Raw genomic sequence first — 23,099 nt, forward strand, 5'->3', positions numbered from 1 at the left:
CTAGCATCTCAGTTTTATTTTAGTCGAATTTTTAGCTGATATCTTGTTCATTGTACTTTACGTATTTATCAAATCCTTCTTCAAATCATTTTCTATTCCACCCAAATACGTAGTTGAAATTACACCCATGAATAACAATTATGGAAAGTCAGAAAAGCGATGAATATTTTCTAAATTCTTATGCCGCTACGATTTTTCTATGGTAGGTACACCTGATGGTGAAATTACACCCTGCTAATCATTAAAGGGATGGAATCATGGCACGTGAAACGGATATAATGAAGATTAAGCTGATGTATAGCCTAAATACTGTAATCCGGCAAGCGAGGTGAGGGCAACGGACTTGGGAGTATCACTCTCTCTCTCTCTCTCTTAGATCGATTTTCATCGCTACTTTTAATGCAAAAGGTCTTTTAATCCCACGACTCTTTGGCCTTTAATATATCGCGTCGCATTAATTCTCTCGCTTCTTCCGAGGTGATTTATGTCTTGGGGCTCATGCGCAGGGGAAAGTAAGTGGGGAAAATGGAAAGAAACGCGTGGTTCCGGAGCGAGCGGAGCCGTTAGCAGGATAAAGTGAAAATGGCGATAAAGTGTTGCCGTTGGCGAAATATACCTTTCTAGTTGCCATGTTGCCATAGGTATAAGCACCGAATTTTCGCAAATAGAAATTTCAAGTACAGTTCATTTCAAACCATATGATAAATGTACGTAAAAAGTATGCCTACGGAATATGCATTACACTTTTTAAGTCATTGCGTGTTTATTAACGTCGCGGAGTATAGGTCTAAGAATATGCAAAAATATTTGCCAACGTTGCCATATGTTTTTCATATTTTCTACAGGGATATGAATGAATATTATTACATTTTTTACATTAAGGCATAAAAAATTATTGAAATGTTTTCTTACTATATGAAAGAAAAAATAAAAGGAATTCAACTGTGCATAAATTATAAAGAAGAAACAAGAATTTTGACATAAGTTTTTCTGCAAAGGCTTGTTTATTGATTATAAATAAGCGAGTACAATATCATAGTTACCATCGATTTAGATTTATTAATAAAAAATAAACTTATTAGGACTGTCAATGTCTGATCTTTTATTGCAGCTGTTATAATCTTACAATAATTTAGTAGTATTGGTTTTAGTTCTATATTACAACCGTATGAGCACAAACCGCTAAACTTGAATTTTGATGTACGGTATTCGGATATTACATTCGCTGCCTCCGGTCATGTCGTTGCTGACCTCGGTGACGAAGGAGAAGAAGTTTGGTATGGTAAACGGAGGAAGCGATCCATAGCTCAGTTGATTTTCGCCATTATGGTATGGCAGGGAAGAGAAGGTGGAGAGAAACCCGGTGTCGGCATTAACTGCTCTTAACGAAAGAGGCCAAATGACTACAGCCCTACGTCCCATCCGACGGTGTGTAGAACTTGATGTGCCCTTCAAAAATAATTGAAGCAGGGATGGGTTAAAAAAGTTGAAATAAATTTCAATTTTACAGCATTTTTCAGGAAATCAAGCTGTTTCTGAAAGATATTGTAAGAGGGTGCCAAAATATACCTTAGAATATTTAAAAAAATAATTTCAATGCTATGATTCACTAGCATTGTTGAAGAAGGCTAAAAAAAACACCATCATTTTGTTATTTATAGTAGAAGCTTAGTGAGAAATTTTCTTTTTACTTGACTCACATTGCTCATGCAATTCAACAGGCATCCTGTAAAATATTTTGTCGACAACATACATTATTTATTTCATATAAGTAAAAATATTCTTACAAATGATTTCTTAGCTTGTTTCTTTATTTCATAGTGTTTGATTTTTTTTACAACTTGTTCTTATTGCTATTTTGTGTCCTTCGTGAAGAAGACAATCTAGAGGACCCTGGATCAGCCCAATTCCAATAGACAGAGAAAAAGAATAGCTGTTTCTATAAATTGAGCTTTGTGTGATGGAGCAGTTTTGGTGTCGCCCAGTAAAAATTCCTTGAAATGTGCTCTGATTCATACAGAAGAAATGAGAATTAATTTATATCTACAGGTGATAATTAAAATAAACATAATAACTTAGTTTATTTATCAACCGAATATAAAGTTTTTTTACAATTAAATTGATGGAAATGCAAGCACATCCAAGCCGTGGGTGGGAGAGAATCCATCCAGGCTGAATCAGTAGGCGAGGACTTTACCCCGCCGCGCTGCCACCGAGACCAGATTATATTAATTGGGGAGCATGGTAAACCTAGTGGGTAAAGTGCTTGGCCGCTGACCGAAGGGTTCCAATCGCGGGTCAAAGCCTTGAGATACCCCAATGTAAAATCATTGAAGTACCAGGTGGCCCAGGGCAAGGAAATGACCGCACACCCCCTACATGGAATGCGTGACATAAACACTCCTGTGGCTAAGTAAGTCGGGTGCGAGCTTAATCCTCAGCCAGTGGCGGATCCAGTATAGGGACAAGGGGCTAAGTGGTGGTTAAGTTTCAGCAGTAGTGGGTGTCGGAAAAAATTGCCATTATATCTAGTGTAAATTGGATACCGACGGGGGGGCTGTAGCCCGCTTAGTCCCCCCATAGATCCGCCACTGCCCTCAGCTATCCCAACCAACCGTTGAATCACTGAGTGAGTGTCCTGGTATTTGGCCCAGGGTAAGGAAGTGACCCCCCTCCACCTACGTGGATTGAGTGCCATTAAAACACCTGTGATGTCTCGATGCTTCTGGGTTTCACCGCGCGGATTTTCTTTGCGACGACAGTTTCTCTGGTATTCCAACCGGCGTCTTCAGGTCGATGTCGGGATTCAATTTTTGGTGACATATAGTGCATTCTTGGCGCAAATTTGGTCCACCTCCTTTTTTCTCGTAGGACCCTCTTGCACGAGGTGTGGAGAGGGTAGCCGTCTTCTCTATTCATGTTTTCATGAATATATATTCATGTTTTCATCTTTAGCCTTAATTTTAGACATGGCTTGTGCTCTTTTGCCGCCCAATAGCGACTATACCTTGGCGTACAACGCGCCTACTTCTCTATCCTTCTGGAATTTCCTTACACCACCAAGCCTCTCTTGACCTCTTAGTTTCACGTCGTAATCGATTATTTAGTTCCCTATACATTCTTTGGCCCTGCTCTGTTTCCACGTTCTTCCTCTTCCTTCTCTCCTCCATTTCTTTTACCCCTGCCTCCGTAACCCAAGGCTTCTTTATCCTTCTGCTGCCAACGTAGCCAATTGACTTCTCCGCCACTTTGACTATTTCCTTTTTAATTTTGTCCCTCCCCTCCTCTACAGCCTGTGTACTTTCAATCTCCCGGATACTATTATCCACTAGTTCCTGATATTCTCTCCTCAAAGTCCCCTTCAGAGCTTCTACATTCCATTTCCTCACCTTCCTAACTTTCATAAGTCTTTTGAATCTTACGCTGCATTTCATTAGCACTAGGTTGTGGTCTGAATCCGCAATCGCTGCAGGGAAGCTGCGCGAGTTTGTCACACTATTCCTAAACCTCTGTCTTACCATAATGTAGTCTATTTGATATCTCCTCACATCCCCTGGACGTTTCCATGTGTACCTTCGACCTTTATGATGATTGAAACTCGTGTTTGTGATGAATAATTTGTTTCTCTTGCAAAATTCTGCTGCTTTTTCTCCCCTCTCGTTCCGTATTCCTAGTCCAAAATCTCCTATTTCGTGTCCATCCCTCCCTTCCCCGACTGATGCGTTTCACTCCCCCATCACTACCAGGTTTTTCTTACCCGGTGTGTCTCTAATAATTTCCTCGAGCTGTTCATACACCTCATCTACTTCTTCCTCCCTATGTTTGCTAGTGGGCATGTCAACTTGAACCACCACAAGGTTCGTGGGACGCGCCTCAATTTCTACCGCCAGAATCCTATCGCTTACTTGGTCTATACCTACCACACGCTTACCCATCTTCCCGTTTAATACTAAATAATTTGCGGACGGGTCCCGGTCGATGAGATTCCGAGTCTCATTTGGTTGTATTCCATGTTTTCAGGGAACAGATAGTTGGTAGGGTTTTCCCACTTCTAATTCAACGGTGTTTTTCACGTGACACCATCACGTGTACTACCTTTTGTCTGTCTGGCTGCCCTTCGACCTATCTGGCATGGGTGGCCCTACCGTGAATAATTAAGAATTAATCCCGCCAGTGCATCTCTAGGGGTCATAGGAACGCGCAAGCCTTTCCACCGCGACAAGGTTGTAGCCCAAGGAAAGTCTACCCACATATGCCTAAGATGACATTCGGATTTAATCATTGACTGAGTGAATTGTTTTTTGGCCCAGGGGAAGGAATTGACCGTCTCCTAATTGAAATATGTGACATTAACACACCTGTGGCTTATTCCGGTGTGAACTCCACCCTCAGCTATCCAAACCAAACGTCGTATTGAATCACCGAGTGAGTGAATTGTTTTTTGCACCAGGGAAAGGAAATAACCGCCCCCTAAATGGAATATGTGTAATTAACCCACCTTTGGCTTATTATGGGGTGAACTCTACCCTCATCTATCCAAACCAACCTTCGGGTTGATTCACCGAGTGAGTGGATTACAATTAATCACGTGGGTTTGTTTGTTTTCTTTATTTACAGACTCTCAGCAGTGCGTTGGCTCTCCTTCGCCGTCGCAGCGGTCTGACTCTTCGCGGACGCCCTCCCCCCCGCCCCCGGCGTCATCTCTCCCGCCCCCGGCCAACCACCACCCCCTCCACCAGCTCCACCCCCCTCCCTCGCACCACCCCCTCTCCGCCCTGCACCACCACCCGCACCACCACCCCCTGCACCACCACCACCACCCCCACCACCCTCTGCACCCCTTCCACCACCCCACCCCGCACCCCCCGCCCCTCTGCCTCCCTCCCCCGCCCCCCGCCCACCACCTGATGGGGCCGTGCCCGCCGCCCGTGGCCCAGCACCCGCGCCCTCAGGCCCTCGTGGTGCAGGCCAACCGCTCCCCCCCGGCACCCGGCCCCCCGCCCTCCTTCCTCATGGACCACTCGGCCGCCACCCCCACCTCCGCAGCCGCGGTCTCCGCCCCTCAGGTGACCACGGCCACTTCGGTCTCTCCTCCCAACGGGGGCGGGGGCGGCGGGAAGGTGAAGAACGGGGGCCCAGGGGGCGGTGGGGCGGGACTCACGTGCGTCGTGTGCGGAGACACGTCGTCCGGAAAGCACTACGGCATCCTCGCCTGCAACGGATGCTCCGGCTTCTTCAAGAGGAGTGTGCGGAGGAAGCTCATTTACAGGTGAGCGAATGGGTGGAGAGTGGGCGACTCCAAAAACATGAAACTCTGAACATTGTATTCTAGAACATGGCTCGATTTTGAGTCCTCAAGATGTTAATATTTAACGCGATGAAATCAGCTAGTCTTATTTCCACACTCTTTTTACTCGACCGCCCCAGATTTCAGCACATAATGCATTTTTGTGATATGAAAAGTACAGTCTGGAAATAATATTATGAGATTTCATCATGAATTTCATTAAAGAATTTGGTTGCAGTTTGGTAATTGGAGGAGGCGACCGTGTGATTGGGATAATTTACACCATAAGGAAAGTAATGAAATGAGTTCATCTCATTCAGTTCAAATAATAAGTTCAAATGAATGAAGGGCGGAGAGAAAGTCGAAGTCGGCATTAGCACACGTAAATTGCCGTTGGAGTTTAGGAACATCGATAGCGCAGTGGCCTGCGCTGTGACCCGGGGAAGCCAAAGGTCTGTGGTTCGGTTTCCGGTTCAGGGTAATTTATCTCACAGATATTTTGTGAATTAGCCTGCTGACAAGGATAGACGCCTTGGAAAGCAAGGGTTTTAACGTCTCTAGGATGGAGAGCTGTACTTGAACTGGTCTGCATAAAGCACTCAAGCAGAGTTTGGGCAGTTCCCGGAAAATCCTTGTGTAGGCTTTCGCGGTGATGCGAGGATTCAGCAGACTGGTTTTCGGGGTTACTACCGCGTAGATTCATTTCTGCAGACGACAGTCTCGCCGGTATTGCAGCAGGCTTCTAAGTTACGTTCTTTCTCCTCAGTACACAGGAATGATATTTTTCTCTGTCGATATCATTTGCCGTATTTGGGTTGGTGTGGCGGCCAGAGTATTAACTTCCCTCCATGTGGGACTGGGTTCAAATTCCTAGTGTAATGGATTTGGATGGATGTGGATATGGGAATGGATGAAGAAGCCTGCTGCAATGCCTGAAGAAGCCTGCTGCAATGCCGGCGAAACTGTCGTCTGCAGAGATGAATATACGCGGTAGTAACCTCGAAAACCAGTCTGCTGAAGTTCCTGGAAAATATCCATTACCATAGGAATTTGAACCCAGTCCCACATGGTGGGAAGTTAATACTCTAGCCGCCACACCAACCCAAATACGGCAAATGATATCGATAGAGAAAAATATGATTCATGTGTACCGAGGAGAAAGAACGTAACTTAGTGAGAGTCTTTGATTTTTTCGCAGCATTATACTCTGTTCATTTTATCTCTGCGGGTGAGCTGGTGTGGCCAAAGCAAATAAAGATGAGGGGAGGGAAAGTTTCTCGACATGTGACTTTGCCTTTGCCAATCAGCAAACAGTAGGCGTGGCCTCAGTCAGTCGCTCTCAGACCTCCGCCGAGTGAACATCGTGAATCTGCTCGTGGAGCACTGTTGCCAAACCTCACGCGTTCTTCTTGTATGTGACTAACAATAAGTATGACTTCCACCAACGGTACCTCATTTAGCGCGGTAGCTGATAATGTCATGCGCTTCTGTGAAAGAATTATCTCAATGCCTTCCAAATGAGTAGGTATATTGTCTCGGCGCCGGGGCCAAATTACCTGTGTCCACATATGACTCACACGTTTTCAGTGACAAAGTAGGGCGGCTATATAGGTACATTTGGCAACGTTATGTTCGCTCTTCCTCTCTCTCTCGGTACTACCCCTCCCCTATCAGCGAAGCCTTCCGAGAGTGTCCGGGCTCTCACGAAATCTCACCCGCAGACATAAAGTAAATAGACTATAGCTGTTGCCCTTCTCAAATGCGTGGGGCTTGAGTTAAATTGAATTCGCACTCTCCAACCGCCATTCTCTGGCTCTTTTTGTTTTCTTTTCTGTATTTTGTTTTCCGCGTGGAATTTCCTTTGCCACTTTTTAGGGCAGTCTTCCGTGCGTTTCTTTGCTCTGTCCGCCGTTCCGGTTGACATCAACTGTCCCGGCAAGCAGGGCACTGCGGAGGCATTATAAAGTTGACGTTGCCTTAGAGTGGCAAGTCCGCAAGACCTTTCGTCTGCAGAAGTTTCACTCTTGAGTGAGCCCGTGAAAATGTGCTTACTATGCCTATGCTCTCATCCGTAAACTCTGTAAATAGAGAGAAAATTGCAGACAAAAAAATGATAAAAACATCCTTTCCAAAAGGTGCCTAAACATTATAAAAATGGAGATATTGATCGTATCATCTCCTTAGATACTTCTTCCGCTTGTGGTTTGGTATTTTTTAATTAATGTATATCCACGTTATTCCATGCTAAAATGTGACAATCCATGACAATTTAAACAAAATTCTAAGTTTAGGCGAAATACTTCGGCTTATTTCAATGCTCATTTTTTCAGTGATGACATTTGGAAACATTAATCTGAATTCAGGAAAAATTCGGCTTAGCAGAATTGTCATCAATCTCTATTGATTTCTAACCTGCTAGTAGATTACTCTTTGTTTACCAATTGGGATCGTACTTTCGTATAAAAAATTGAGTGCAGTAAAATAGAAACCATGCGTGTCTCACCTGTTCAATTCATTATTTTATACGTGCAATTTAATCTATGACATCCGTCCATATTAACCAAAGCTCACGTGCGTGAGGCTTTTTTATTTTCTATTGCGATATTAAATTGCTATATTGAACAAAAGCAATATTTTCAATCAGTGCACTCTCAGAAAAGTATGATTGGGTGCGTATAAAGTACCGGCTAAACAAATACTTTTGCAACCGTGTTACGCTAAATTTTCGTTTAAATTTCATGTCAAGTGCTCACCTCTATTTTTATCGGTAGCGTCATGAGTAGGCACTAGGTTTAATAGGATTTTTCTATTTACTCTACAATTCATTTAAAGACTATAAATGACCACAAGTATGATATTATTTTGAGATATGTCTCCGCACACATATACTTAAGCATGAACTTCAAAATTGTGGTAAATAGAGGTTATCTTTGTAGAGCGATTGCCTATAATGCACTTCTCATGTATGTTGACCATTGAGAGTCTTATGTCGCGCATAGAATTGGTGCAAGGGATGAATCTGAATCATAAATCTTGCTCGTGTATTCTGCTACTTTCATTTTCGCATTGGATATAGGTGGCGCTGAATAATTTCGCAATCATCCGGGCTCTCCTCCTCCGGGTGAAGCATTTATCCATGATATCATGGACTCACGGCTCTAATGCTTTCCGTCCTTCCATCTTAAGCCTCCCTTCCATTGACATGCACACACGAAGGATGTGAGAATCCACTTTGGCTCGGATGGAAAAACTCCCCTCTCGGCCGACCGCCATCTGCTGTATGGGTCTTTCGGCCCTACATCCAAGTCGCTGCCAGGGTGAAAATCAATCCAACTCTTCAGCAGGAATAACCGTGCTTAACTTCACCTAGGGAATCATGGCTAAACAAGTATCGTAGACGAATGTAAACTTTCCAGCGTGAGTGAAGGAGAATGTCAACATGGGCTGCTAGTGATCGTGTGCACTGCTCACTAAGATTAAGGAGAAGTACAATGAAAACTGTAGCGGAACGTCGGAATTTGGCCAAATTTTCGGTAACCACGAAGGCAGCAATTAAATGAAGCAAGTGTTTTTTTGCATATATTTCATTTCGATTATCCAGTTGTTATCATATGTTTTCATTTTGTAACTTTTACTATTTCATTGTAAATCTTGTGTGTTTTTTTAAATGTCAACATTTTTATACTATACATATTATTCTCTTTTGCAATAGATTAATTATTTTTTCCCTATTGTATTTCTTTAATTTTATAAAACGCATAATAGTTTGGCGGCTGATGACCGACACATTCAAATGCAAAGCTCGTTTTAAACTTGTTTGGTACAATCTATTTTTTTTAAATTAAAATATCTCCATATAAAAATCTGTAAATAAATTAAATACGTATGGATTCGTAGTTATTTGCATAATATTTATTTGGAAAGCTATAGATTTTGAAGCTTTTTTTTAAATTGAGTAATTTCAGTTTCCCTGCAATCGTCTTGCATTGAAGGGAATTTTGAAGGCGCTCAGAAAGCCGTGGGTAGTCGGTTCTTTGAGAGCGCGTCTGATTTCGGTGATCGGAATGTAGGTCTTCTGTTGGCACTTACGTTCATAAAAGTATCGCAGCAAATAAAAAGGCGACACAATCGCAATAGTTGAGAATCCAGATTATTCTCTCGTGGTATTTCATTCCTTGTGGTCCGATTGCGACGACGACGACGCAATAATCTTAACTGATTATTGAATGTAGATAATCGGCCATACAAAACTTCTAAAAGTTTAAGCAATTTGTTCGCCACTAAAATATTCTCTCCAATTCACTTAAGGCTATTCCACGGCGCGGTTTCAATGAATTTATTTACGTAGCGTGGCAACATGGTGACATGGAGGGAATAGGGTAGTTTCCTACGTCAAAGAAAACGAAATTCATTGATTGCTATTCGTTACCCACCATCGGGGTTTTAATAATTTACAAATTATTTGGTTTTAGAAATACCGGTTGAGACGAATGGCAATGGTCAATTTTATCCTCATTTGAAAAAGGCCAGATTGGCGCCCATGCGATGCCACTCCACGTGACGTCACAGGGACCTAGTTTCTACAGGAGAGGATAGGAGTTTTACATCGTCTGAGATTACCAATGCATGCATGAGGCACAGAGCTCAGGGAAACATGTCTTAATAATCACCCATTAAAATTGCCTAAGGTCGGAAAGTTTCCTTCGTTTGATAGGGTAATAGGTAATAATCCTTATTTAAGCCAACCTCTACCTGCTAGCATGGTACTCTGCTACCTGGTAGCAGCCTGCATCGTATCAGAGCTCGAAGCATTGCCCCAAGGTCACCTCACAAGGCAACAGTTGGAACCAGAAATACGTCACACGGGCTTTGCCCAGCATTCCTACTTAGCCGTCGCGTTTTTGCGCGCTTGAAATTTTCACTTTTCGTTTAATCGCGAAAAATAGATATCGTAATATAAAAATCTAAGAGCGTGAAATGCGTACTCCAGGAGTAATAATCTTTCGATCTAGGCAATAAAAAATAGTATGAAAACACCCTGTTTATTGACTTTTCACTGAAAGTATAAGGTACTGAGAGCGAATTTTAATCATATTTTATTTAAATTTTATTTTTTACCTTCTTTTCCTTTGCTGGTGGACGTCAGGAATATCGGTTGAAGGTATAGGGACATTAAGGTGATCGAATGCCGATCTTCATACGAGTAGACTTGGAATAACATCCAGCAGTAGAGGAAATCACAAATGGTCCACAAGCTTGAGTGGTGCCACTCCATTTGTTGGGAAACGTTTTTGACCCATAGCGGGTACATATTTCACGGTCCTTTCAGTCAGCGATGCAATCACAATAGCCATAACTGACACCACACGATGCGCCCAGCGGCACTGCGGGTGGAACGAACCCTTATGTTATGGAGTGCGAAACCAGAATCAATTAGGATTGACCTTCCGTATCTCATCTTTCTAAACCCATCATATACCCTTAAACTCGCCTTCCCTGCTGTCGGGGTTGCCCTTTCAATTTTCCGCTCCCCTCTCTCAATCCTGGCACAAGTGACCCTCCCTATACGAATCCTAAATCCCTTGTAACCCCCACACACACCCTGGCCTCCCCCCTCACCTCCCGACCGACCCCGAAAACATCTTTGGCACCAGCGACTCAAGGGGGTGAATTGGATCTGCCTCGTTCGTCCATTACACAGTCCCCCCACCCTGTACCCCTGGCCCAGAGATATTCCTTTCCAAAACCCTCTTCAAAAGCCCCCTGCCCCCCACTTTCTATGGGGGAGGATTTCGGTCGAGGCAGGGTGACTCTGCGGCCATAATCCTTATATTTCCCCCTCCCCTTCTTATAATTCACAACATCCGAATACCTTCCTCCCCAACTTCGAAGCCATTCGTATCCCAACTCCCCCACCCTTCCCGTTCACTATGAACCCCTCCGAATGTATCCGAGGTAGAGGGGAAGTTGCCACCCTTCTGAAAGGGATGCTATCGACAAAAAAATAATGGAGTCGTTTTTATTTTTCCATCCGGCCGTAATACTCTGGGATTAATGGTGTTGGGCTTGATTGGGATTCCTCTATTTAAGTTTCGCCGCTGTTATCGTTTTGTTATTTTTCCAACGCTCCCCTCCTCTGCCGCTCCGAAAGGCTGTGTGATTAATTGAGGTGTTTTTTTTAACTAAGTCGACCTTTGAGCATAAATGTTGATGGATACGTTTTTATCTCATTTATATTCTTGCTTTTGTTTCCATTAATGCAAGTCGATGGTGAGCAGCCACACTTAATGACACCGTGTGCCCTTACATGTTATCTAGCATTATGTTTTATGTCTCCATAAATGAGCGTACCATTCCGGATTCTTACATGACCATAAATTAGCCATATCTTACGGGCTTATAAGTAACTTTCCTAATTTGATTGGCTTTTAAGTAAGAAAAAAAGGAGTAAAACTCTGAAGGAGGCAATAATATTTTAGCCAAGTGAAATGTAATGATCACTATGTTTTTGAGCATGCTTTTTATTCAAAATAAGTGATAGCAATCATTTCAGAAAACAGAAGTTCCATTTGCTGACATACCTTTATGGTAATATTTTCGTTAAAATCCTATTTTACCGTTAAGAAGACGATAATATAATTTACGCATACAAGATTTGTCATCGCCATGAGCAATGATGAACCTACACATTTTTCGAATATATATAAATTCTGAAATCAATATATTAACATTACCGTAATCACCGTAGAATTCCGATAAAAATTAACGTTTAATACCGTGTACTTACATAAGAATATGTACAACTGATGAAAATTTTTAAATCGAGAAATACTCTGCTTTAGTTGAATTTGAGATTATATCACTTAGCATTAACAGTCAAGGAAAAGTGAACGAGCATCCTTCATTTGTACCTACAGTAAGTTTTTCATGTTTATTTATAACGAAGGTTACAAGTAAGATTTTTGTTGTTATTTTCTGGTTGTTCTTTCGCGTCCTTGCTGGACCGTCGTTTGGTGACAAGAAATTCTATTCCAACAGGCGGGCACGAGTTACAGTAATTTTGCTACCTCTCAATATCTCCTATTTCCGCGGCACAGCACAGAAGAGAACGCCAGCATGAAACGGAATATTCTAAATCATTATCTATCAGACAATGATCAATTTGAAAGAAATCTAATGTGTTGTTCATTAAAAAATCAATGATAAATCTCGCTTTAGTGGAGAGTTTCACACAATATACAATTACTTACCCGTGACAAATTTATACCAAATATTTCATTTTGTATAATCTATATATTCCCAGCCAGGCCGCATTTTTACCCTCTGATTTCTGGCTTTTTACCCTCTGCCACAGCACCGTTGTCCTCGTCCTTTTTCCATTATATGTTCCTATCCCTTTCTTTCCTTACCTGTCAATTTATGCCATTATAGTGTACTGTGGGAACTCAAAATTTAAATAGGATGCAACGTTATATTTCCAAAACATCGCAAAGAGTAACGTTGACTTTACAATGTGCTCACAAAGTTTCGGTAATGTTAACGTTACCGCGTATCCTTGGAAACGTTTCTACAACGTTGTGACAGCTCTTTCTGCTTCTGGGGATGCGACACCCCTAAAGCGGTTACCAGGGTGTAGTGGGGTGGGAGGGGGTGGAAGTCAGTTGGGGACAGTTGGTGCTCGGAGATGATAGTAGGGGGGGGGGGGATGAAGTGGGGTTGAGCAGCATCCCTCGGGAAGTCGCCGATCTGGCCGAGGGTGGCGGGCCAAGGATTAGTGGAATCGTATAGTTGGACCTCTGAGAGAGGGGGGGGATGAGATTTGGGGGGGGGAGAAGACTTGGGTGCTCTCCGTGGATGGAAAATGATTGCGAGAGGAGGAAGGAGCGATAGGCGTGCACCCCAAGGGCCTCGTTCCCCGGGCTTTTTATATTCCGCAGTGGGGCGGTCTCGCCAAACGGCAGATCAGTTTAGCGGGACTATTGGCCACGGCTGGGTTGCTGCTACCCGCCTCGGCTCTTTGTCATGAATCATTAGGCGACGACACACTCCCACCCTTCCTACACCTGCAGCCTTTCCGTTCCCGCATCCAGCGACTTCGGTTGCGTGGTTGAAAAAGGTCTCGAGATGATGTCGTGTGGACTCGAGCCCGAATCGCGTGGACGCGTGCTTCAGTGTGGAGAGGTGCGTGACACGCATCCGGCACGGCATGCCAGCCTCTTGAGTCCCCACTCGTGCCGTGCGTGTAAGTTGATTCAAGGGCGGGTGTCGCTTCGGTCTCCTCAATTGTGATGCCGACATATATGCTGTTAAAGGGTCACCATCATCAGATGGGAATGATATTATTTGGGCACAATGCGATGCTCTTTTATTGGAGTGATTGGAACTTTTCACGATCATCGCAAAGAGGGTTGACGTGCACCTGAATTTACAGTACAACAGTCAGAGGGATCAATTCGATCCTTTTTCATTTTCTGATGAATGCCATTTAAAAATTGATGGTCTCAAAATAATCTTACTTTGAGACTTTAACATTTTGTAGTTCATGCCTGGGCGTGAAAGAGGAAATTCGAATGAAAATATCAGGGGGATGGGAGGTCAACATTGTAAACAAACTTAGATGACCTGGAGCCCAAATTTAGAGTACATGTTTTTAGGACGGTGACCAAGATTCTCCAGCACAGTGAAAGGAAAAAGATGAGAAGTTAATGTGAACTCTAAATTTTTTTTCTCAACAATAGATGTAAGATTTGAAGTTGAAGTGTTTCGCGTAAGATATATTCACTATTAATCATGGTATATCATACATGATACCGCACTAATAGCAGTTGCTATTTAGCCTGTTAAATTAAGACATTCATTCACGGTCATGAGATATAGCGACTTTATGAAGGTATTTTGGTATTGAAGTATCCCAGCACATGCGTCCAATTAACTTGTGACTAACAGGAAACTGATAATTTGGAAGGGAGGGATTCGTTGATGGGTCCAATATGGCGCTATTGACCGACCAATTTCCATTTTTCACTTGTCGTTACTAGTTGATGGATTGACGTAATCTTAAGCTCCTCGTAATATTGATTCGATCCCTAGAGTTCTGAACGACCATCGCGTTGAAAGCACGTCAAAGCCCTTACCGCGTCTCGTGGTGTGGTATCAATTGTCCAGCAAAGAGATTGCCTCCTATTCCCGATAAGTTTTGCCGCCTAATCCCCCCTTTTGGACCTCATCATGCGTCTCCTTAGACCGAACCAAATGTTGGCTCCCTCGGGATGGTCGCCTCTGCCCATCGGAGTGGAATGAGGAGGAAAGGAGAGCGGTCGAGGGAGGGAGGACGTGGCGTGATTGGGTGCTCGGAACACTCGCTACTTACGGCGACCTACTGCAGAGGGCAGGGCGGGAGAGATAGCTCAGGTGGAAGCGATTGCTCTGTCATCGGCGTAAAAGGGATGAACGGTGGCCGAACAGGAAGAAACGAAAACTACCCGAGGTGCGTATCAAATCAACGGAGAGGGAAAATAAGGACAAAAAAACCGAGGTACATTGAAACTTCCACTGCTAGAAGTGGCTGTGTGATTTGCAGCGTGGGGATTATGCAGCTTTCATAGGCATATATTTTAAGCGCAAATTGCTGTGGAAATAAGTATATTTTTTATAAAAATTATTATAATATTTTGCACTAAAAACTGAAGAGGATAATTGATCTATATTTCCACTTGCAATGAAGTTGTACGTAGGTAAATTGTTTATTTATTTTAATGAATCCTCTAATGCTTTACTTTCATATACACCGGTGAACGCTCTAAGTAAAAAAAACTTTTCTGAGGGTTTTTAATATACAAACGCAAATAGCGGGACAAGTTAAGCTCTAAATATACTCGAATGAATAAATATAGAGCAATTTGATGATCAAATAAAAATTTCTAAGGCAAGCTACCCTCCCCGTAATTTCTGGAAAAATTGAAAATATGGTAGTATTAAGAGTGGCTATCTGATTAAATGTTTTACTACACCAGCTAAAAAAATGTTTAAATTAACTGATGAATATCCAAAAGCCACGTGTATGCGAGTATCAGACTCATTATTGTTTCTCTGCCATTTCATTTAGCTGTACCTTCTTGGTTTTCAGCGTTGTTTTTGGCAAATTTTCGCTCTCTCTTCTACTATGGATGTATCACAATCGTTTCAGTCTCCATATGTGTACGGGTTTGGTTTACATCATAAGTACTGGTCAAAAGAAGACGGAATACTGGGAGGAAAACTAGGAAATATAGAGAGAAACATGAAGTGGGAAATATAGAGTAGTGTTGGTTTTTTTTAGGGGAAGAAGGAAGGAAGGGTTTGATGATGGAGCGAAGGCGAAGTGGTTGCTGAGGGACCAGACTCCCTCGGACTGAGGAAGGGGGGGGGGGATACTTCGTGATGCGGAAGGGTAAAAGGAGTGGGGTGAAGAGAGAGAGGGAGTCCTCTTACGAGTGCAAGGCGAACTAAGCGCTGAGCCTAACTCCCGATAAGAGCCCATTCACGCGAAGTCACCGTTGATTCAGATTGTTGAACTCCTCTCTCGAGAAAAGATTATATTTTCTGCAGAGTGCGGCGTCGAATGTCAGATGCTAATAACACTTTTGATCATATTCTTCACTGTGCCATTTTGTGTAACGGTACGGGAACTTCCATCTCCCTGATGGTGTGGGTAGAGTAGCATTGCTGGTGGTGTAATCCTCCGCCACTTTACCGGGCAAGACACCGGTCAATGGGGGCCTGGTCGGTGTGCCTAGGCCAAAGCAAACGATTATTATTCCATTCATTGGTAAAATTCATGCCAAAAATACTGCTCTCCCCATTTCATTTAGTTGCATATTTTCGGGTGTCAGTGCCTCCTTATGAAAATTTGCGCTGTCTATTCTATTATCGGTGTTTTATGATCACTTTATGTCATATTCATTCCAGTCGAACGTTATCTTTTAACTCTTTCTCCTGAAGCCTTTCCCTTTTTTATCGCCAAAATTTTGACTATATCCTTTGGATGAATCCGTGAGTGTGTAAGTAGAGCTTGCGTCTACTAATTTTGGCCGACACGGTAAAATAATACTTGGATATATTGCTTCATAAGAGTTTTGATGGGAAATTTTCATGAGAAATACTTCATACGTGACGATTGGTAAAATGTTTGACAATGCGAGATGATAGATTTATTGTACATTCTGATCTATTTTATGTGTTTCCTTCATCTTAACTTGTACAAGGTGAAGTGATTAAAGCTATTGTGCAAATGTTTGTTCTCCTACAAGCTATGTGAACTTCCATGTCTCCTCTGTCATTAACAACGAATGAATGATTTGGTAATCATAGTAGACGAGGTTCATTTTAATATAGGTTAGTCTATGGAAAATACATTGTATATTCACCCAATCCTTTCAAATTGTACTTTTTAGATGCCAAGCCGGAACCGGTAGATGCACTGTGGACAAAGCGCATCGCAACCAATGCCAGGCATGCAGATTGAAGAAATGTCTTCAAATGGGAATGAACAAAGACGGTAAGCCTTGTTAAATTCATATACTTCCCGTAGTATTATTCTGAATCATGATGAATCAAATCTCGTGATTTTCCTGTAAATGGTAGATTGTTGATTTATGCTCTCTTATGAAAGACTATGTTTATTGCTTTCATAATATTGCAACAAAACTGATATTAAGTTTTAAGAGCGCTCAAGAATAATCCTACTCCTATTCTTTTTTGGAAAAGTGTATACTTTCAGTATGTATCCGCGAAACACACGCCAAATTTTAACCGTTAACCTTCATCTTAAATTTTCAATAAACTCACATTCTACACATTTACGACGACCTTTTTTAATTCTAGAGATTGTAATGAAAACGTAGTTGGACTCGCAAACAACCTAGGTTAGTGCGTTGTTAAGATAGGCGTGGAAAAAATGGAGATATAATTTTAGTACGAGTTGAGGAAATTATAATTTTGTCATTTCCACTGAGTTTTTATTAAGGTCATATTTAAAATATGGTCGGAAAGATTAAAACTCATTTGGAAATTATGGAGTCATAATTTCTTCAACTGTTACGAAGGGAAAACAAAGTCACGCCTACCAGCATCACTTATAATACAATTTTACTCTTCATAAGCCTTACCTCCCTTAAAAATAGCTAGGTATCAAAAATGCTCTGAGGATATGAGCTAGTTTACCATTTTATATTGCTGTAGATTGCGATAGAGTATGAAAAATAAAGAGACCGTATTTGTATGTTTTCCGATCCGTCGCCTTCCTCTCCAGCCATTTGTAACAAAATAAAGGAACGCTTAACCCTTTCGTTGAGAAGTTTGTGACGTCACTGACTCTAGCGGAGCGGCTCACCGTCAATTCGCTACTTCTACTTCTCGGCCTTGAGCATAATTCTCTCGCGGTTCGCTATTTTTAATACTCTGATATGATCGATATTATTTCGGTCAAGGATCGAATCTCCTGAACGATGAAAATTTAATGACGTCAAAAGCTCATGAAAAGTGGGCGGCAACTTTTCATTTTATTTATTTTAAAACTGATAAAACGACCGAATGGTGAAGACTAATTTTTTCGCTATAACTTGCCTTTCCAATTCATCTACCCTCCACCGATTTTGTCAAATTGCTATTTTTGGTCCGAGTGAACGAAATTATTGCTTAAGAATGAGTGTGCTGTGGAAACGTATGTGCAATTGCATCAATCAATTAGAAGGGGTAATGGAAAGAGGAATTCTTCCCGGGTTCTTCAACGGGTCAGTTTTTCCATTGCCGACTCATTTGCTCTGTTGGTGATGCGCGAACCGAGCATCGAAACGCCGTGTATGGATAACTTTAACGTCGGAGAACCCGAGAAGATTTTTTGCAAGGGTGATGCTGAGGCATTGGGAGCGAGGGTACAGAGAGGGAGAGAGTTGGAACGAATTTTATTCCGATAATTGATGTGCTTGAAATGTAATGTATTGTGAAAATATCTTTTGTATTTTTGTGTGCATTACAACACTCCAGTGCTTTGATTAGGGCTCTCTCTCTCTCTCTCTATCCCAGACGTTCGTGACTCAGAACATCACTACTTGTTCTCCACAGCCTCCCTGCTCCAGCTTCAGTACTCAGGTAAAGGCATTTACAAGGGGAGCGCTCAAGAATTACGTAAGCACATTTTTGGCCATTTTTCAACCCCTAAGCCTCCCTAGTAAGCAGATATGATCATTTATCGAAACCCTTCCCTCCACTATCTTACGTAAGATGTTTCGATTAGTATTATGTATTTTGTACAGATCATCCGGGTCTGACTCCGCGTTGGTCCATTTATTCAGATGAAAATTTTTCCGTGGTTGCAATCAGCTACGAGAGCTGACTCTCTTTCAGTAACCTCAGGTGTTAAGTGGTCTGCCAGAATAAGGGAGGTTACCAAAAAAGTAGTCGATTTAAGTTTAACTTGATCTCGGTAAAAAGTAAATAGTTAAAGTTAAAAGTTACTTTTCTGACATAGCACTGATTAAATTTTTAAGTTTAAAAAATTTTTTTGTTAAAATTTATTTTTTCAATTACTTCAAAAATAATTATAAAACAACCTATTTCAATTTCTTCAATAACGATAATTAAATGCAAATTTCTCTACGCTAATTGTACTTCAACTTAAAAAGTCATTAAAGTTTCAAATAATTCTCTATTGTCTCAGGCTCAACTTTTCGGAAGTTATTTTAATACTAAAATGAAAAAAACTGTTTATTTTATTATTTAAAAAATTTCATTTCACTAAATATTTCGGGCAACCGTCCCCTCCCGTCCGAAAAAAATCCTGCAGCTCTAAATATCCTTTAAAATTTTGCTGATGGAGGAATATCAGCAATATGCTTCGTTAAGATATTTCTAATAAAGGTGCTAGTGAAAATGCCTTACAGCTTCCTCATCTGCTAATGAAACTGCCTCCGGGTTGATAGAAATTTGTTGATACTCATTTAATGAAAAAGTGCATCCCTCCTAGAAAAACTTTCGTTATTCGTCTAACTACTGGATGTAGTAGAGCATTTGTTAATGGCAGCTCGTAGGATCTCTATTCCAATGGAAGTGTCAAGCCGTGATCTTGCAGCTAATCATAATTCGTAATGCATATCGACATTCGCCAAAATGTATCGAATAAAATTAACAGAAGTTAGTTTTGAATTAATAATTCTAAAATATAACCGAATAAAACTTTAAATTTAGCTTTTACAAAAAAAAACGATTAAATAAAAATATTTTGCTGCATTTTAACGATTAATTTTAATCGTTTTGTTTTAAATTAATCATTAATCCCAAATATGTGGCCTGTTGAGTCATCTCAGCACCCTAAAGAAGCTAAATGAAACATGGGCGAAAATGTCACCCGAAGATATGGACCAACGCAAAGTCAAACCGGGAAGGCCTGTATTTTCACTAACAACCACCCGCGGAAGCCTAAGAAGGAAGATTTTTTCTATATATTATTCATGTCAATAAAAGTTAATGTAATATACTAATTTTATAGAGTTCCTCGAGCGTGGTTACATGAAAACTATGAAAAATCGTGATATTAAATTACTTCAGAGGTACTTATTAATTAACTATTTTTTTGTGCGCGTAGCCATATGTAACATTTGGGCGTTATATACGCTGTAAAATATGGTTCTTGTCGAACCTTTCCATTCTTAGCTATAGAGTTGGCTTAAACTTCCTTTAAGTAAGCAATAGTATGACCTAGGGGTGAAGTGGTTGCGCTAGGGCCCTGACTGCGACGTGGTAAAGGGATACCAAAAGGTAAATGCCCCCCTTAAAAAGTGAAAAAAGCACTTACATGAGCGTATTATAAAGATTAAAAACAAATAGTTCAATTTACAATTTAAAGAAAGTTTTTTCATTTTTTATAATGTCTAATGAAACATGCCTATAATCAATTTCTTGCTTTTCTTATAAGCTAAACAATCTTTCAACATGTGCAATTTTCATGAGACAAAGAGAGCTATGAAACCGGGATATCTTTTTTAAATTGAAAGAACCATCGGTCACGAGACATTCTGGTGCTTTGGACGGTCCGCACGAATGCATTATCCAGGTACAGTCCCTCTGGGCTAGCTGGGCAATGAGCTTTAGCGTTCACGACAGTAGATTCTACTCACCTCAGCGGCCGTGTCTCCTCAAATTTAAAACCGAGATGCTCTTTGTCTATGAGAAAGTTGTCCATACTCCTTATACCCCCTCCCCATTTTTAAATATTCCCCTTCTCCTCTTAAACATATAAATAAATATATATATTATTAAATATAAATGGGCATAAATTTGCTCGCTTCCACCGTGAAAATGAAAAAAGTTGTTGAGGCCTATATTGCATGATATTAAAATTCTATGGACCATACATACGCTGTTCTTTCATTTTGTTTTAAGAGAAACCTTGGTGGAACGAGGTCTTTCATGCCTCCAGGATACAATTTTCCATTATTTTGTAAATGATTTACTCCTGGGATTAATATCCCGTGGCTGACCGTACACATGTTTCATGAAAATTTTAAAAACCAAATGCTTTATTACTCGTCGCGGAACATTTTGCGGTGAAAGTGAGGAGATTACCTGGAAATTCGCGTCTGAATGCCTAATCTTAGGAAAGAAAGCCTTAACCAAAAATGCCTCTCCTCTTTCGGGCGAAGTGGGCATTTGGACCGAGTCCAAAATGAATTTATTTACTTTTAATCCGTTGCCTTGAGTTTAACAGGCGTCCACGGGAATAATAAAATATTTGGGATGGGTTATATTCCACCACCGCGGAACATTCTTAATCCGCCCTCCCTTTAAAAATGTAAACGGAAGAAGTTTATCCCCTGCGGAAGATCGGCCCAATCTCAATTTTTGCTCAGCCTGGCAGACGTGGCGAATCCAGCTCAAACCTTCCCGCAGCACCGCTCAAGGAAAGGGAGCCCTTCAATTCCAATAAGCCTCATTTCTTCTTCCTCCCCTCTCCCCTAATTTTTCCTCCCATAATTCATCACGCTTCCTCCTGTCCTCCTACTGGCGTGCTTGTTCGCTTAATTTGCCCAAACCTATAACGCAGCGTCGAGCCGAGCATTCCTCTTTCTTCTTCACCTCACACCACAGTCCACGACAAGCCTGCCTCCCCATGTTCTCAAAAACTTTCTTTCGGAACAATGTTTCCCAATTCCCCACTGCTTTCTATTTTCCTTCCTCTCTCCTTCAAAACCGTACTTGGGTAATGGTTGAATTCCCCACTATAATATCCTAAATTATTCCCTATTTTTTGCGCCATGCTTATATTGATATGACGTCCTCTCACTGTAAAAAAGACACTTTTCTTTGCGATTTTATCTTCTCCATCAAAAGCTAAAATTATAAAGTTACCACTTACACATGGAAGCAGAAAATTCACTTCAAACGCACCATATCAAATTTCTATAACCTAAACTTTGAGAGATAAAATATCACAATTGATACAGAATGAATGAATGACTGACAAGCTACATAATTAAATTGTAAAAATGCTATGAAACCCCCCTTCCTTAAATTGTCAGCAAAGTAAGCAAACTTGCAACCCTGTCCTCCAAAAGGTTTGCTCACGTAATACTTTTACCTTTCATTTTCGTTGGTAAGATAAAAATAGATTACCCCTGCTGGCACAATGAAATTAGGTACAGGAAGAAAATAGTCTATTTTTGGTTGCTAAATTAAGAGTTCTAACCATCTTATTGTCCTTGGAGTCGTCATTTGTGAATACATTTTTAAGACATGAGTGATACAGGAATGGGGTCCATCGATATCAATATCATCGACCATCAATAGGATCAAAATGCACGATTAATGATTGGAGAGAATGGCTCGTGAGATTAATTCGGGGAAAATTTTTGAGAAGCCGAATGGTGGCTCCAAGCGATGATCCCAAAACTTAAATGTGGTAGCATTTGTAAATCATTTTTTATGACAAATAATTCAAGAATGTGCTCTAAGTTGATTACTTTTACAATTCAAATGTGTATTTTGAGAGTTTTTCGAATTTATTATGGGCATTATATTGTACAAACAGTTTACAAAGAAAAGAACCCTCGATTTTTTCGATCGATCGATCTTTCGGTTCAAATTTCAATTTTTGTTGAAAAGTCGAACTTTTAATTTCGATTAAAAATGGCTGTTGACCGACATTTTTCCATCAAGAATAAAAGGAAGCATACTTGAATTTGTTTTCGCCCTATTCCTCCTTCTGCCGCTCGAAGTCTCCTACAAGGCTCCCTCCCAACCCCTCCAGTTTTCCCAAAAACTTTCTCCGGAGCAACCTTCCCCAATTCCTCACCCTCTCCTCCCAGCTGGTTTCTCTACTCTTCCCAACCCATCCATATAATGTTGCGCCACAATCTCTCTTTCCCTCTTCCCGATACGTACACTTCTTCTTCTTCTTTGCCCGCATTGTTTCTGAAGGGGAATAAATCAAACGCTGAAACAAGAGATGCTTATCTGTTCCCGACGCTGCGCTGTTTTCCTGCGCGAGCTAATGGCGCCTCTACAAAGTATTGGGGGAGGGATATATATTCGTTTCCCTTTGCAAAAAGGGGCCTTCCCTCCTTGAATGGCAGGGTGAATTATGACGCTCGTGAAAAATGAGTAAAAATCGGAGTAATTTAGTACGCGTTTGGAGGCTTTGAATTCCCTCTTCCTCTCCCAACGGGATCTTTTCTTCCCCCTTCTCGCCTCTTCTTCCTACATTCTTCTTTCTCTTTCGACGTGTGTGCGCCTTCTTCGAGATATCTCTTTCTCCATTTTTCTCCTCTCTCCCGTTTTA

The 23,099-nt window shown here is 41.4% G+C and overlaps 1 protein-coding gene across 1 annotated transcript in view; it reads left to right on the forward strand.

Moving 5' to 3' along the window:
* LOC124165909 (pollen-specific leucine-rich repeat extensin-like protein 3) overlaps positions 1-5,070 on the forward strand; it is a 63,235-nt gene extending 58,165 nt beyond the window's left edge. Inside the window, exons 2-3 of the mRNA XM_046543446.1 lie at positions 4,618-4,961; positions 5,047-5,070. Of these exons, the coding sequence (XP_046399402.1) occupies positions 4,618-4,961; positions 5,047-5,070 (368 nt within the window). The remainder of the gene's footprint in view (positions 1-4,617; positions 4,962-5,046) is intronic.
* The last annotated feature ends 18,029 nt before the right edge of the window (positions 5,071-23,099 follow it).

This window comes from Ischnura elegans, chromosome 9 (assembly GCF_921293095.1).
Source record: "Ischnura elegans chromosome 9, ioIscEleg1.1, whole genome shotgun sequence".
In the NCBI taxonomy this organism is placed as follows: Eukaryota; Metazoa; Arthropoda; class Insecta; order Odonata; family Coenagrionidae; genus Ischnura; species Ischnura elegans.